This window comes from Lissotriton vulgaris, chromosome 4_1, assembly GCF_964263255.1.
Source record: "Lissotriton vulgaris chromosome 4_1, aLisVul1.2, whole genome shotgun sequence".
NCBI classification, from domain to species: Eukaryota; Metazoa; Chordata; class Amphibia; order Caudata; family Salamandridae; genus Lissotriton; species Lissotriton vulgaris.
Window position 1 is genome coordinate 1,464,718,501 of NC_141691.1, and position 17,371 is coordinate 1,464,735,871.

Below are 17,371 nucleotides of genomic sequence, written 5' to 3' on the forward strand. Positions count from 1 at the left end.
TTCTTCTATTACTCCTAATTTCAAAAGTTTCTCAATCTCCAGTTTCAAAGGCTCAACCATCATATTCGGAACTTTTCGAACTTTATGTACACATGGTTTTGCTGAATTTTTAAGAATAATCCTGTGTTCAAATCCCTTTAAACATCCTAGTGTATCTGAGAACACTTTAGGAAACTCAAATTTGTCAGATTCAGATACACTGCTAACTTCATCAGAAAGAGTAGAAGAAATTAAGTCTTCCATAAGCATGACCTGATCATGAGGATTTTTAGCAAAAGGATTTAGGATTATACCAAAATCATGTTGATGTTTCCATCCGAGAAGATTGTCTCCTCTCACAGCCACATAAACTTTGCCAGTAATTACTTTAACTCTGAAAGAGGTCTTAGCTACTGTATACCCCAAAATATCTATTTTTGATCGCCGATAACTTAAAGGAGCAATGTCTGGAGGCAAAAGTGGAACATTTTCTAGACCGACAACTTCATCCCAAATTTTGTTCCCTATCAAAGTAAAAGGAGATCCTGAGTCCGTCATAAATTTAAATACATACTTGTCAATACCTATATCGCAGAAAGGCATAGTAATACGTTCAGAATCAACATTTTCTCCAATAACTTTTACATTTGATACAACCACAGTGCGTACGATGTCAGATACATTTTCATTAGATTCTTTCTTTTTGTTAGACTTACAAACACGAGTATAGTGACCTTTACCTCCACAATTGTTACAAATACTATCTCTAGCAAAACAGTTCGGAAAATTAGAAGTGTGAGAAAAACTACCACATCTGAAACAACGCATTCTTTGATTAGAATATGAGCGTTGTAGCCGAAAATCTCGTTCTTTAGGCAAAGGAGTCTCTTTACTAAAGGAAGGACGATTTTCTTGAGAACCCTTCTGAGTTAGCAAGTTTTTTGGAGGCAATTTGTTTCTTGCATTAACCGAAACTTTGGCAATAGCATCAGGACATTCTTCTAAAAAATCATCTTCTTCTAGTCTATGTACTACATCTTGACTTTGTGATTTGCTTCCTCTTTATTTTTTCTTATCTCTTTAACCCAAGTAGAGGTATTCTCCATGCCTTCTACAATAGCCATAGCCTCTTTCAGAGTAGGATTCTTTGATAAGAGTTTTTCTTGGACTCTTGTGCTGTTCGTGCATCTCACAAGTTGATCTCTCACTCCTGTCCAATAGGTGGAGAGGATCTTACATGTGAAGAATATATGATCAAGAGTACCAGCAGTTTCATTAGAGGACCAGCTAAGATCAGATTCAAGCAAGTGCAGTTTAAACATTTTATAGATAGTGTCTGATGGAGAAAGTATGCAGTATAGAAGTGTGTCCGGGCAACAGAAGGGATCAAGTTGTTAGAGAGAAGGTTAGAAGAGATGGTTGGGCAGCTACCATCTGCAATTGAGGGAAATGTGACTCTTGAAAGTATTTCGATCATTGTTTCTGAAGGGTTGACGAGGAGGACACCAGAGAATAATGCCCAGGGATTTGTAAATTTGTGTAGCTTGATGAATAAAAAAAGGGTTTGAGGGAGGCACTATACCAAGTTTTGAAAGTTTTGCTTTGATCCTTAAAAAAAATAGAGAAGTCCATATTGGATAGTGAATACTTAACCTGCAAGGAGGCAAAGGATTGAGGACGATCATCCTTAAACAGATCAAACACCATGGTGATACCCTTCGTTGCCCAAAGCAAACTTATATCGGCTGATATCGCAGAAGATGTTTTTGTATTGTTCCATACGAAAAAGGAAAGAATTTAACTAAATTAGGGGACAAAGACTTGTCCACTAGTTTGAGAGCTTATATAGGGTTGGAAAAGTACACGAAGAGTGAGACAATGCCAAAGAATTCATTTTAAAAGCCGCAAGCAAGGAGTATGGGGATATGAGGTGGCTTTCTTTCAAAAACTAAGGGGCAACTATGTAAGTTGAGCTGTCAAACCAACCCACCACGAGTGCTACAAGGAAAGCTGTTTGATAATAGAACCTATTCGGCAGGTCACATCCACCCATTTAAGGTGGAAGTCTACGTTTTTTAAGACTCATTCTAGGCTGACCCCACAAAAAAATGCATGACACAGTGAATAGCATACACTTTTGACCTGTTAAATTTCAACAGGCTTTATTTGAGGTCTTTCGTCTCTTAAATGAAATACAATATTTCCACAGTACAGAATCATAGCTTACAATAGAAGACAAGTATTGACATAAAACATGAGGGATGCAACTGGATGGACCGACAAAAAGAAGCACAAATGAAAAAATATATAAAAGAGAAAAGATAACTATGGTGACAGGTGGTCATGACCAGACTGAAAATCCACCCACAATCCCCTCAACAGATCCCATGTCTTCCTGTTCCTAGTGCGTCACTCATGGACGTCAATAATCAAGCACTTGAGAAGGCCTGTATTGATGAATCCATGTCACCAGAGTATTGGATTAGGAATCTGGGCCATTAAACAATGCCAAGCCAGGATCAATTGAGCTGATACGTTAGCAAACAATAGAATACTGCCAAAATTACAAGGAATATATGATGAGTGACCTGGCACAATTAGTTTAGGGTCCCACCTCATAGTAGTGGGACAAAACCGATTAAGCTTTCCGAAAACTGTCTGCCAATAATAGGAAATAGCAGGGCAAGTAGCAAAAATGTGATCTGAGTCCACCAGATCTCCAGCATACTGGAAGCACTTAGAGTCCTGCCGGGAATTCATGAAAAGTAAATGATGAGGGGGTATAGTAAAAATCGTTGACAAATTTTAACTGGGGGGTTTTGACCCGTGAAACATTCAGAAGTGTACGTGAGAGAACATCTATGCATCCCATATCGTCAGAGGTGACTGTGACCCTGAGATGTGGACTTCACTTACGGCCAATAGCGGAAAGAGGTTGGGCTGCCGTTGAATCTCGGCTGACAAAATCATTTTGTAGGCCAGCCTAATGCCTTTCTTTGGCGGACTGTGCCACAAGTGTTCCAGGAAGGCATTCGAGGAGCAATCAAAATCGACTGAACTTGTCAAAATGTAATAAAGGGTGAGGTATTTAACACACCTGGGTGCCTTAAATAACCCTCAACTTGGGATTCCAAACCCTGCACAAACAGGAGTTTGCGCAGCGGTCAGAAAAGACTGACCCACTCATAATCAGGGCCCAGGCGTAGAAAATGAGCCACACCTATTCAGCAAGAGAGTTGTAAGTCTGTAGCTGGTGCACTGTCACAAATATATTATTATAGCATGATGTGGTAGCACACTGCCATTTACAGGCAGCACATTCTTCATTCAAATGGGCCCATTAATTTGTACTTGCTTGTTTTATTGATAAAACTATACATTGAGCAAATATAATAGAAGGGAGGGTCTGAGGGAATGTTTAAAGTCCTGGACGGATTAAATCCCCCTAATTCTAATAATCACAAAAATTTGCGGAATCCGTGGACCTAAAAAAAGCCAAAAAGAACATACCTCTGAAGGTGCTCGTCATCAGCGCACAATGGACGCATGCGGGGGACATCATCGAAAAGAACTACCCAGCTGCCTGCTGCTGATGGGATTTGTAGTTCTATCGAGAGAGCGAAAGTTAGGGATGACTGGCATTCGTGACGAAAATAGTCATGTCTAATCCATATAGATTCTAAATTCCTAGAGCACAGATGACAATGGTCCCCATTTTATGCCAACTGGACCGGACTGGGCGGCGGGCAAACAATATAACGTGGACTCTACAGGTGTTCGTCATCAGCGCACAATGGACGCATGCGAATGACAACATCAAAAAGAACTAACCGGCTGCCTACTGCCAATAGGATTTGTAGTTCTATATAGAGAGCGAAAGTTAAGGTTAAAGTTAGCATTTTTGACGAAAATAGTCTTGTCTAATCCATATCGATTCTAAATCCCTAGAGCACTGGGCACATGATTGTGTATTGATGGGACACCAGCTATCCTTAGGTGGTTTTTGAGTAAATTTTCTCTGTTCCTCTTTGCTTTCCCTGCTCTATCTAATATTTAACAGCACTTTGGGCTGTCAGTGCCTCCACACTTGGCTTTCGAGGTATGTTTTTTTTGGCTTTTTTTTAGGTCCACTGATTCCACTACGTTTTGTGAAAACTATACAGTGCACAAACAATCATGTGTGGAAACTGCTTTCAGCAAATGTTTGTCATTTGCGCAACAGCAAGGACAGTGTTTTAATTTGCTTTGATCCTATTAAAATCTTTAGGGCAGATTTATGATAACTGGCGCATCCCCAGGGATGCGCCATTATTTTGCTCCTCTGCTCCGCCACCCATGGTACGCTGCATTTACAATGCGGTACAAAAGGGGGTGGTGATGGATGGAGCATCTGAATCAATCAAACACTCACACCCAGTCAAAAGATCTGGGTTTAATCCATCACCGTTCTTTAGCCCACTCCGCCACACCAGTTCAGACATGGCTATATGCAAATTAGTCTGACCCTGTGCCTCATGGGAACAGTCCAGCCCGAACTGCCAAGCCATGTCTTCCCTGGACCGGAAACAAGCTTCCGAGGACTGGTTTCTGGCATTCCAGCCGTCTTCAGCCCGGCTTGCTTGAATCCAGTGGCAAAGTGAGCAAGGGACTCACGTCTGAGCATACCCTGCCACACTTATGGCGGCCAAAAGCGGTACAAAAGGGGGTGGTGATGGACGGAGCATCTGAATCAATCAAACACTCACACCCGGGCTGGACTGTTCCCATGAGGCACATGGTCAGACTGATTTGCATATAGCCATGTCTGAACTGGGGTGGCAGAGTGGGCTAAAGAACGGTGATGGATTAAATCCAGATCTTTTGACTGGGTGTGAGTGTTTGATTGGTTCAGATGCTCCGTCCATTACCACCCCCTTTTGTACCGCATTTACAATGCGGCACACCATGGGGCATAAACGGCACCGATGCGTGACGCATCTGTGCCGTAAAGGTGGCGCATTGCTGGAGTTGCGTCGCAAGCGCGACGCAGCTCCAGCAAGGCTCGGGGGTGCCCCATCTTTACAATGCTGCGTCAAGACCTACGCCTGCTTCAAGCAGGCGCAGGGTTTTGACGCAGCATTGGCCTGAAAGTGACTGAGTGAAATCTTATAGATTTCACTCAGCCACTTTTGCGAGGCGCACCTGCCCCGGAACGCCCACCCTGCGCCGGAACGCCCACAAGTGGCACAGGGCTTTACAACGTGACGCATCTGCCTAGATGCGTCACGTTGTAAATGGGTCGTAGGGATGTGCCACGTTTACGCCGCAGTTGCGTGACGCAAACGTGGCGTAAACGTGGCGCATCCCTATGACCGATTTACAACGTGACGCATCTAGGCAGATGCGTCACGTTGTAAAGCCCTGCGCCGCTTGTGAGCGTTCCGGCGCAGGGTGGGCGTTCCGGGGCAGGTGCGCCTCGCAAAAGTGGCTGAGTGAAATCTATAGGATTTCACTCAGTCACTTTTAGGCCTATGCTGCGTCAAAAACCTGCGCCTGCTTGAAGCAGGCGTAAGGCTTGATGCAGCATTGGTCAGATAGGGCACCCCCGTCACTTTTACGGCACAGATGCGTGACGCATCTGTGCCGATTTTGCCCCATGGTGCGCCGCATTGTAAATGCGGCGCACCATGGGTGGCGTAGCTGCAGCGCACGATAACTGGCGCATCCCTGGGGATGCCCCAGTTATCATAAATCTGCCCCTAAATGTTGTGTGTTTCAAAAAGTGGCATCCAACAGCCTTCCTTTCACACCAATAAAATTGTCACATAGTTCAGTTACATAGTCCAGTCCACAATATCCTCAAGGGATCTTCAGTGCTCTCTTACCTCGTAAACTCCAGCATGCCTGTTGTGAAGTGCTACAGCCCCCCCCCCGCACTCGTACTTCCAGCGTCTATGTGACCATGTGTTTTATTACGTCTTTTCTAAGTTAGCATGCAATCCGCTAGTGACGCATTTAATGAGGTATGTGTATTTATATTTCCATTATGTGTACAAGTGTTTCTCAGGCTGTGATACAACTCGTACAATAGAATACATGTTTCATATTCAGGTCTCGTTTATTCTTACAACACATTATAGTGGGTTGAACCCATGAGACAACAGGTGTGGTGTACACCATCATAATGTTGTATTCTATGACTGCATTCAGTTCTTCAGCATTGCCAGTACTGGTTGTCTTGTGCTGTATTTTGGAAAACAATGCCTATAGACTTATTTAATTGTCACCTAATACATCAACTAAATGATGACAGTTACTAGTGTATGTATGCTGATTCCGGAGACATCGACAGGTACTGCCAATGCTGTAACCCATGTTATCATTGGTTGACTACCTTGAGATCTTAACTTCATGGTATTTCAGACAGTTGTGTGAATTTGTCGTCGTATACTAACGCACATGTGTGTATTCTCACAGATATTCATGTTTGCCAGACCATTTCTGCAATGTATCACGTGTTTTCCCCACAAGGGATAAAGAGTAAACAAGTCGCATTGTCATGCAGCGTAGTTTGTTTATCCGAGAGCGCCACCTGTTGACCGAGAGGTACCACTGTACCATAACCCATTAGACAACTGCAACAAGCTCCTAAAGTGTTCCTTAACGCTCGTGTTAATGGAGGAGGGCGATTAACAGTTAAATTACGCACAGAAGCTTGCGATAAATGCAGAACTGGGACCCCAGAACAGGTCAGCTCTGGTGTGCAAAAATGAACCCGTCTAGCGGCAAACCGCAATGTTGCATTTTGTGACGTGTGATTTTACTTTGAAATGAATGTGCCATCTCTAAAACCACAGCATGCACTTGGTCGATCAGTAATCCAGGACTGGCTGAAGGTGCCTCGCATAGCCTGGGGACACCTGTCAGCTATCTCAGTCAAACAATCGATATATCTTCAAGTGCAACATGGGAATCCCTTCAAAGTGGATACCAACAAGAGCAAGGTCACATAGTGAGCTAACCAGCTCGAAATCGGTTTTTCAAAACATTACCTAAATGGCAACTATTGGGCAAGCTTAATTTAAAGGGTGGCATGCATATAGAGAAACTCAATTAAAATAAGCATACAGTTTATATAATTTTTGTCCCTCGTGCATGTTAAGTATTCAGAAGAAGAGAAATCAGATAACATGTCCAATGTATGTTGATGACCTCGTCCACAAGACCCTATTCCGGCGGGACACTGCAGATTTTTAAAGTCCAAACGGCTTTATTTTTAGGTGCCCCCCATAATCTCTTCTTCAATGTGAGTCACTGGGGAAAATCATTCCTCCGATTTTGTTTCCAAAATCTCCCTCTTACCAGGTTCAAAATGTTGGTGTGTATGCGACCTTGTCACCAATTGCAAAAGATTAGCGCCCGAGCCCTCATTTTGATCAGGGAGTAATTCCGAAACTATAGTATACCATCTTAAATACCTCAGGTGCATATTCAAAGCTCGGTATTAATATCTCATATGTGGTTATGCTTAATATACAGTGTATCCAGCGGATCTAACAACTCACAGCAACGAGTAATAGCCATACAAACAGCAACACCCAGGAGCAGGCCTCTAAATTAACTCCTTTCCTGCTGCCGTTGGCCGTCGCGAGCACTACCTCGCTGGTGCTGCGAACGTCCAACGCCCGACCCGGCCTCACCCACTCCGCGGAACCGCCGCACTGCCGAAAATTAACGGCCGTGGTTAAGGTGTTAAAGGTGCAGCTATTTTAGTGACCTACTGCTAATAGGCTGCTAACCGCAAGTATTAGTACAGCAGCTGCAGTCTATTGCTTTATAAGCAAGTGACATCTTTGTGTCCTGTCACATGACCGTGCAGTGATCGGCCACTGGCAGGACTGAAGGCCCCATCTCCTTAAGCACTGGCACTTGCATGATTTGTGAATCTAGCCGCGGCCTGTGCAGGTAAGAGCGGTGGGGCCCGGTGCAGGGGCATTTCCACAGATGACGAAGAGTGCAAATTAAATATGTATTAATAATTTAATTTCCCCTCGTGGTCGTCTGTCGAATCCCACCCAACTCGAACCCAGCGTCCCACCGTTCTTACCTGCACAGGCCCAGCTGTAATAGTTGGTGGGTCTTTGGGCAGGGCCATAAGTGGCATGGGCAAGTCATCCTGCAATTGACATTACTGGGAGTCAGATTTCAACTCAGTGGCACTTGAGCATGCGGTACACAAGTGCAGTTTGTGCATTTCCTTTCTTAGATGACTTAGCACATCTCAGGCAGTAAAGCGTAAAGACAATGCTATCCCCATCATGCCTCCTTAATGAGGTAAGGGCATCAAGAAATCAGGGAGTTTTTTTGGTATTAACCCTGGATGGACTCTAAACGAGGACCTCGGTTGTCACTTCCACATCATCTCTTCTTGCAGACTCACTCTCATTTACACATATGGCTGTTACAGGTAAAGACAGTATTATGTGCTAATACCTTTACAACACTTAAGAGCTGCTTAAACACCCTGCTTTTGCAAATTATCACCCAGACAAGGCTAATGCATTTATTAAAACAGATGCTGGTACTGCAGTCATTTTACTGGCTGTTCGAGCACACATTATAACACCACTGCAGCAGTGCTAAACTGCATGCACCTCCAACGTGTACAGCAGCAACAGAACAGTATGCAATGGCGTCCGTTTCCCAGCGAATAACAGTATTGTGTGGCACAGTAAATGTCATCATCATCATCATCAAAGCTTTATTTCGATATATATAATATCATAAAAGAAAATTTACAATACAGTAAAAGTGGTTTCCAGTGTGGATGCTTGCCTACATGATCATACGCAAACAAATAAAATAGTGCTCTTTCACCAGAAGAAATGCGGAGCAGCCTTTGTAGGCAGCATCACAGCATCCAGCATGTTAGTATATATATGATGTGGTCCCTTCTGTTCACCTTATGGATGATCTGACTTGTTTGTGCTTTTCGTTGGTGGTATTATTACTGGTTAATTTTATACCAGCGTTATGTATTTATGGACAACCTCATGTTAGCATATATAAGAGAATCCACATTTATTTATTTATTGTTCAGCGACAGTCGTACAATATTTTACCAACATGCAATATAAAAACAACTAGATAAAAGCATGTGCACAGTAAACCATCAATAATTTTATCTGAAACATTAAAATGCAAGTACAATGAAGTGCCAAAAGTATGCCTTTCCATCAAAGGCATACAACTTAAGAAAAAAAGCATGTTTAAATACTTCAAATACAATAAAGTGCAGTGAAAAGGGTGCACAATACCATCAGAGGCAACGTCCTAAACGTGAGAAAAACATATGCATCACTATCAATTAAAAAAGCATAAGAACATTTGGCAATAACGTCTTTTCAGATTTAACAATCTATGAAGCCCCCTAGGGAGTAAAATTGCAGTGCATAAAAATAGTCAAAATTGTGCAATGTCTGCAGAAGATTTCAGCCTGTTCCATTATGGGAAACAACCTGGTTCATGGAGCCTACCTACTTAAACATATTTGTAGATTGGAGGGAAGCTCTCTCAGATAAGGCCACGTAACCCATAAATATGACGCTACGGGGGAGATCACATACATATCATCTGGTTTAATACATAACGCCATTGCTGTTTTAACACATATTACCGCATAATAATTAAAAAGGGGTAGGAGCCACCTCTGCCGGGTGGCTACATATTTTGTACAAAACAGAATAAAATAGGTTAGATTGTCCAGACCATCAAAGCTACAATCACAGCGTTGACTGTATGTATACAGATAAGAAAATCCCTGGTCGGGAGGATGCCTAGCCGGAATCTTCAGTACAGTATTTGCTTCTATTCAGGGCATAGCATGTCTAGATTTTCTGGACACAGAATGCCACAGATGTTACTAAAATAATTGCTCAATAAAAGATCCCCGCTTCAACTCCTCGTATTTTTTATCTGCGTGTAATCATGATACCGCTCTTTAATCAAATCTACAGTATCCTGTCTAATACTACCCTGAGGTTACCACAAAGACACCAATTGTAGCTCTATTTTTGTACGTAGGGTTTCTAATTAACCTGCGGCCTTGGGGTTTCTTACCAGTCTAACCCAGTAAAGAATTGGCCTGAGGGCGATGATTTTTGATATAAGGATAAAATTAAGCGTACAGTGCTGCTAGAAGGGTACTTGGATCAAGCCGCAGCAAAGTTCAGAGGAAATTATTCTCAGCTACTTGGAGTGGGCGGGCTTTCCCAAACCAACGTAGTTCCACGCCATATAGTGCGGCCACCACTGCCCTATGCTTATACATTTGCAAAATAACACTGATACTTCTGGCACCAGCATTATGCCAAAAACTTTAAAACTGCACCACCCAATTCTCTCAAACCTAGCGTAGCCTTCTGTAGTTGACTACCCCATCGCAAGTTCGCTGGGAATCGAATTCCCAAATAGTCAAACTGCTTAACAGTCTCCAAAGGTATACCTACATCAAAGGCTTTCGCTTAAAACAGTGGAAGGGCCTCAATACCATACACTTTGTTTTGCTACCATTAATGGTTAACGACTTCTTGTTGCAGTACTCCACAAAGCGTGTTAGTAGCCTATGGGTGGCGTTTTCTGTTCATGCCATCAATACCTCGTCATTGCATATAATATTATTGGCACCCGCTTCCTGGCTACAATTGAAATATCTATGGGGTCTTCCGTTTTTTTTTTTTGTAACATCGTTTTTATTGCAGTACCAAAATGTTCGCATAGACAGTACAAGTATGGGTATTAAATCAATACAGCGTGATGGTACACATTTGTTCGACAACCATTATCATACTGCTCGTGCCCCCAACCAGGAAGCCGAGCTGCGGCAATAGTATGTCCATCTCCTGCATCCTCTCCCGATGTCCATTTCTTGAAAGCACAGGAGGACCTGGACCGATTTTAAATTTTCGCCCCTCCCCCTCCCCTATCAAACCCCCCCCCTCCCCCCCCTCTCCCCCCCCCCGCCCCCCGTGGCAGCGCTGTAGTGGAATCCTAGAAAACGTAAGGTCTGGTATGTGCAAGAAGGAATGTAACATTCGCTAATGGTGCGCTCCTGGTGCGTTAGCGGGGTCAACTATATCAGAGTCCGTGCATCATATATAGTACTTCTGCATGATGTCAAATGCATAGATGTGGTCATTCCCAGAGGTACTTTAAATTCCTGAGCTACAATGATGGGTTACCCAAAGAAATCAGAAATCACAGAGCTCAACTCTGCTAAACATATCCAGTCAATATTATATTTTCTACATGAAACAATGTGTTTCTATTTACTATGCTTCTTACCTTGTCTTTTTTCAGGGCTTTTTGCCTGCAATCCAAATGCAACACGTGGCTATCCCGCTCTTTCTGCATCTGCTTCCGAATTCTGTCGATTTCAGACTTGAGGTGACAACTTAGGTTCTCAGCATTTTGATGCTTGAACTGAACAGATTCCAGATCTTTCCTTGAAAAGTAAAAATACGGCTCTTTACTCAACAGGCTTCGGCTGCATACTCTTCATTACTACAAACCTGCCCTCTATCTCACCTCCCCAGGTTATGGTGCAAGACTTATTTTGGAAGACTGCAATAGGAAAAGGGAAGATAAAGAAAAGATTCCTCAGTGGAAATAGGGTTTTTGCTGAGATTTTCCAGGTTTCTTGCGAGCTGTTACCAAAAACAACTGTCTTATGCAGGTCTTTCTACATGCAGAACCTGGGAGCCTTGCGCCACAAAGACCTTCCAGACACACAAATACCCCTGAGGCAAGTTTTTCCTAGCGTCACATTTAGGGGTCCATTAGGAAGGCGGGCAGACTTCAGTCCGCCCGCCACCCTAGCGGTGCTGGTACCGGCCGCCAGTGCTGCGGTGGTCCCGCACCGCCAATTAGGATGCGACCGCCACCTTAGCGGGTGCATCCTGCATATTCAACATTGTGGCGGGCGGTGCTGTGAGAAGCACCCACCACAAAGTAGAAAATGCATGGCGTGCATTGGCATGCACAACGTGACAGGCACCGAGAGGAGCTTGCCACCTTGTGTATGCCAAAGTAGGTCCCCCCAAGTGCAGCCCATCAACCCCCCCACTCCCCGGGGGCCCACAACGGGCCCCCAAAGCTATTCCTGCATGCCTTTCCATGGCAGAGTTTCCGCCATGGAAAGGCATAACACCGCCCACATCATAATATTATAGGCCTTTTCCGCCCAGTAGGCAATCGTGATGATTGCCTACCGGCAGAAAAGCAGCAGACAGTCTTTCCGTCCGCCGCGGTACCCCAGCCATGCTAATGTGGCCATCCGGTGGGGTGTTTTGGCGGGTGGATCCCCACCGCATGTCAGGCGGTGGCGATCCGCCCGCCATGCTAATGGGCCCCTAAGTGTTCAATTTGCTTAGCTCCAAATACATATATTAGCTAATATGCAAAATTGAATGTATTGTGGGAATGTGCAGTGACTTATTGTTCTACATTTGGCCATTTCAGAGATATTTAGGGGCTTACTACTTGTTACATGAAATCTTGGAAGGTCAGTGTAGATCTAGTCAGTACAATACTGGTGGATACCCCATTTATTGGGTGCGCAATTAATGCGTCCTTCAAAGTTTCGGACCTCAGAACGGGGAACAATGCTGGATCATTAAAGGTGTTCCCTCATTTTGAACTCCCAATGTGCAGTGTTTGCCCACACAATTTGTATGTGGTTTTACTGGGTGAGAATCATGCAGGTTACACAAAAACCAATGTGGCGCCATTACTACTCAAGCCATAATCCTGATTTGGGCGCTAAAGGATTTATTGTCCAAATCAGGTTTTACACAGCTGCTCCGATTAGGGCATTATTGTTTTGGAACGATAACTCAGGGTCGGAATAAAGGGGGTCATTATACATTTCCAGATACATATAAGGATCAAAATGATCCAAGAGTGTGGGTTCTACCTTTTGCTTGTACAGTTTTATTTAATGTCTCCAAAGGCCTTGGGGTGCTTTACAAGATCACAAACTGGCAGCTCACTTGTTTTTTTAGCAGAGAGAGATTACGTGACCTGAGTTGAATCACAGGATGTTGAGCCAAGGCCAGGACTCGAACTCCAATGTCGGCAGTTGTAGCTAAGTCTCCTCTACCTGTGGCTCCCTAGGCGTTAATGACACATCATACAGCATGTCATGGCGTGTCTGATCAACAGGCAGAGGAAAAAGGAAACTGATTCTGATCATCATCTGTAAAAGGGACATCAGTTGTTTTATTGAGGGAATGTGTTCAAAAGAAGTAGACCACTTCAAGGAAAAGCTTGAGGGTTCAATGATGTTCCTAATCAAATAACTAATTAAGCTGAAAAAACGTGTATTTAATTATTAGTGGCAATGACTAATTCGTGTGAATGATCCTAGGTGTGAATATAGTAATTCTAGCCAGGATAAGTGGTGCTCCAAATAGAGCTCACTAGGTCTGTCTAAAAGCATAGAAAGCGCAGAATTAGGAGCACAGTCATGAGGGACTTCAACACAAATATACTTCCTCGTCCCTTACGTCTGTGGCTGGAGCTGTTAAGCATTTTACTTTATTGTATGCGACTCACAGACATAGCCCAGTCTCCAGCATGACTTCCACGGTTCGGACTTCCAACCTATTGATGCATTATTTCCTTCCTACAAATCTCTCCCATTGGATTTTAGTTCCCATTACATTTAGCTGTCCTTGCTAACGTGCTGGCGTGCAGCATGCTGCAGACAGCATGAACATTCAGACGCACCCTATTTATGTCCCATCATGCACCTTTAAAATGTGAAATGACCTCAACTGGTTGACTGGCATGATCGAGAATAGCACTGTGCTTAAACTGGGACCGCAGGAACAGGTCCACCGTAGTACGTTACTGGCACAATGGCATGAAAAGCTTGAGGCCCTTACAAATTGAAGCTACAATCAGTGCCTATCAAATCATCATTGTATCTACTGCCACAGATAACGCCATCATGTTGCTGATGAGCCACTGATTTAGCCAAATGTAATGTTAGGTTTTGTGGGCTTTGCCAGCATATATCGCCTTTTAAAGCACTGCAATTTAACATTATTGAATAGCTTCTTTTTTTAGCTTCACAGACCTTCCTGATTAAAGACATCCATTAATCAGAGAGATAGCGAGGACTGTGTGCGACTGTGACTATGGTGCCATTTGTAAAAAAGCTTTTTGTGGTTGCAGAATCGGCCCGTTTGCGAACGCAAAAAGGCTTTTTTGAATATACATAGCCCTATTTACGATTCACTAACTTATTACCGAATCGTAAATTGGGTTTGCAATTTGGTGATAGGAAGGGGTGTGTTTAGGGCATCCCTTCCTAATACCGAATCGCAATGGTATGTGTGAACAATTCACGACTGAAATGCGGTTGCCAAAACATTTGGATTTTACCACCTACTTCAAGTAGGTGGCAACCGATTCGCCCTGATGGGACCCCTTCCACTTTGTGAATGTTTGTTAAAACATTTTTTGAAAGCAGGACCACTGTCTACTCCTAAAAAATGAAAACTTTTTCTTTTTTTAAATGCATCCTGTTTTAATTTTAGGAAAGCGGGCTGCATTAAAAAAAAAAAATGCTTTATTTAAAAGCAATCACAGACATGGTAGTCTGTGGACCCCAGCAGGCCACCATCCCTATGAATGTAGCGATTCACAACGTGTCGCAAAACAAGCCTACCTCATTAATATTCATGAGGTAGATCTATTTGCGACCTACTGAGAATCGTAAATTGTGTCAAAGGCTCATTTGTACATTGGTGTTTGCAATTACCAAATAGCAAATGGCAAAAATTCACTATTTGATAATTGCCAGCAATTACCTTTGTACAATTACCATGTGCTCTCAGGTTTTGTGGCCCATTATTCTGAGACAACTGACACTACCAAAACTTCAAAAAGCTATTGGTGGATTAGACCACTTTACACCCTAAGTGAACTGATCGTAAAGGACAACCTCTTTCTGCAGTCTCCTTTAACCATGGGGATGATTATTCTTGAAGCTGTTTGCAGCAATATTGGGTATACTAATGTTCTGGCATTTCTAGAGTGCAACCTTAGCTTTTCATTAATACCTACAACAAGACAAGGTAGAAGAATTATAGATGATGTTTCAGAAATTCAAATGTTCTAATCTCAAACAGGCGAATGCAAGATAGAGAAAAACGAGTAGCTCCAGCTAAGCGTTTCGATTGCCATGGAATCTGAAGGAAAACAAGAGAACATTGCAAAAACCGTAGCATAAAAATATATATAATTCAATTGATTTCCACTGGAATGTGCTCTAAAGTATAAGAATGTTTGAACACAGTCATTGTGTGTCTGTCCCTAAATGATCATGCGTAAGGGTAAAAATTGAAAAATATCTTTGGATGATCATATAAAATCTACAGTGATTTGGTTATGCTTATCAGGTTTCCTTATATTTAATATACACAATTATAATCATTGGTAAAAGCTTTTCTTTTTTTGTTCAGCAGTTTATTTCACATATAAGAAATTTGTGCAAAATTGCCTGAAGTCAACAAATCTTATTAAAGTTCTCATACAGTTATTGATACGATCACTACAAGAAGGCCAAACTAACATAAAGTGCCTATTAGTTTTGCGGGAACAAAATCACAGTTACAGACATTATCATGAAATTCCAAAATACAATTCTTTTAGACTCCAGATTCTGCATATTACAGGAGCACCTCTAATGTTAATACTGTCAGTACTGCTTGAGTACCTGTCACAAGTAGTAAATATTGTTATCGAATCTTTTCATTGGTGAAGGTGAGCACAAATGAGACTCTTCTGTATTTGCTTCCCTCATTTTAATATAAAACCCAACTTTGATATTAGTAAATACCCACTTATAAGACTCCCCTTTGAGTTATTTATGGGGATATCAAACCAACCAGCAACCTCCAGTTTCAAAGCAATTTTCTTTAAATATTGTAACCAGGCTGCCTTGTACACTGGAGAGCACATCATTATGATCCCTTATAATCTCACTTGTGAGAGGGGCAGGTAGAAATGTTCATATTGGAGACCACATAAGTAGGATAACAATCACTATTTGATTATTCAAGTATTTAATTGCAAACTCCTACTCTATAACATATGTTAAAACTAATTGAGACCCGAAAATAATTAGATTCCATATCCTGAGTCATTTTATCTAAACTTCCTATACAAGCCAAACTGTAACCAACACCGTTTCAACCTTCCGTTCCAAAAGTGCACCCAGGAATCTGATCCAAATCAGATTTCATTGAGAGCTCACCAACTAGAAAATCTGATGCTTTTACTATCTCATTATATTGGCAGATGTTTCCTAACTTGATCACCAATTGCCAGTTGCCGCAAGTTGCTTGAAGGATATCTGGGTGAGTTTGATTATGAGGGCCATTTGATCTCGAGGCAAAGTAACCAAAGGAAATTTCAGCTGATATTCATCAATCCTTATCTGTTACTATTGTAGCACGACACTTAGTGACAGTACGTTGTTTGCACTTGCTTAATAAATCTTTTAAATGTAGAATATGTATTCCCTACATGTGGGTAATTAAGAGAGAAAATCAGTATGGTCTGGTACTTACCTAGGTCCCCTCTCCAACTACCTACTACCTACTCTGGGGATTTTCAGATGTTCCTCCCTCCCCCTTCGCATAGGATTGGACACCACACCAAGAGTGTTATAAAGTTTTTCGATTAGAGGGGTGTAACCCCCCCCCGGTCGTATTTTATTAACAATAAACAAACCAATTTTAAAAACTTTCATTACAGAAATTTACGCAGAAAATACAGTTACATTGATAGACACATGTTGTTGAAGGGCTAACCTTAACACAGTCTAATACAGAAGGCACTCCTATCGTATATCTAACAATGCATGACTTTATTTTCTATGTATCCCCTCTAGAGCCTACGGCAAAGTCAACCTCTGGCAGCTTCCCTCCCCCCCGGTCACAGAGTACTACCAATATTTCTCCTGGAGCAAGGTTGCGCAGGGGGTACAGCTTATCGGACGGATACTTTCCCCCGGGCCCCCCCTACGCCCGGTGCCTTGAACTCCCTTAAGGGGGCTGCAGATTTCTGCTTATCTGTGCCTTGCTGCGCATGCGCGTGCAGGGGTGGCCCCAAGCCCACTGGGAAGGATGACTCCTCCGGCCCCCGCACTCCGACAGCCGACTTATCAGCTGTCACTACCCCTGGAGTTAAATGGTGCTGACTGCTAAGGACTGCAGACTAGGCTTACCAATGTTGACCTTACCGCCTGACCAGAGACACTAAAATATGACAATATCTATTTACCAAAATCAATTCTACTTCATAATTTACATTACACATTCTACGCACTCCGCACTCTGTT

The 17,371-nt window shown here is 42.7% G+C and overlaps 1 protein-coding gene across 2 annotated transcripts in view; it reads right to left on the reverse strand.

Annotated features, from left to right (window-relative positions):
- CCDC178 (coiled-coil domain containing 178) overlaps nucleotides 1-17,371 on the reverse strand; it is a 1,232,457-nt gene that overhangs the window by 647,241 nt on the left and 567,845 nt on the right. For both annotated transcript variants that reach the window (XM_086966951.1, XM_086966950.1), the window contains exon 18: nucleotides 11,302-11,461. In XM_086966951.1, coding sequence (XP_086823077.1) covers nucleotides 11,302-11,461 — 160 coding nt within the window. The remainder of the gene's footprint in view (nucleotides 1-11,301; nucleotides 11,462-17,371) is intronic.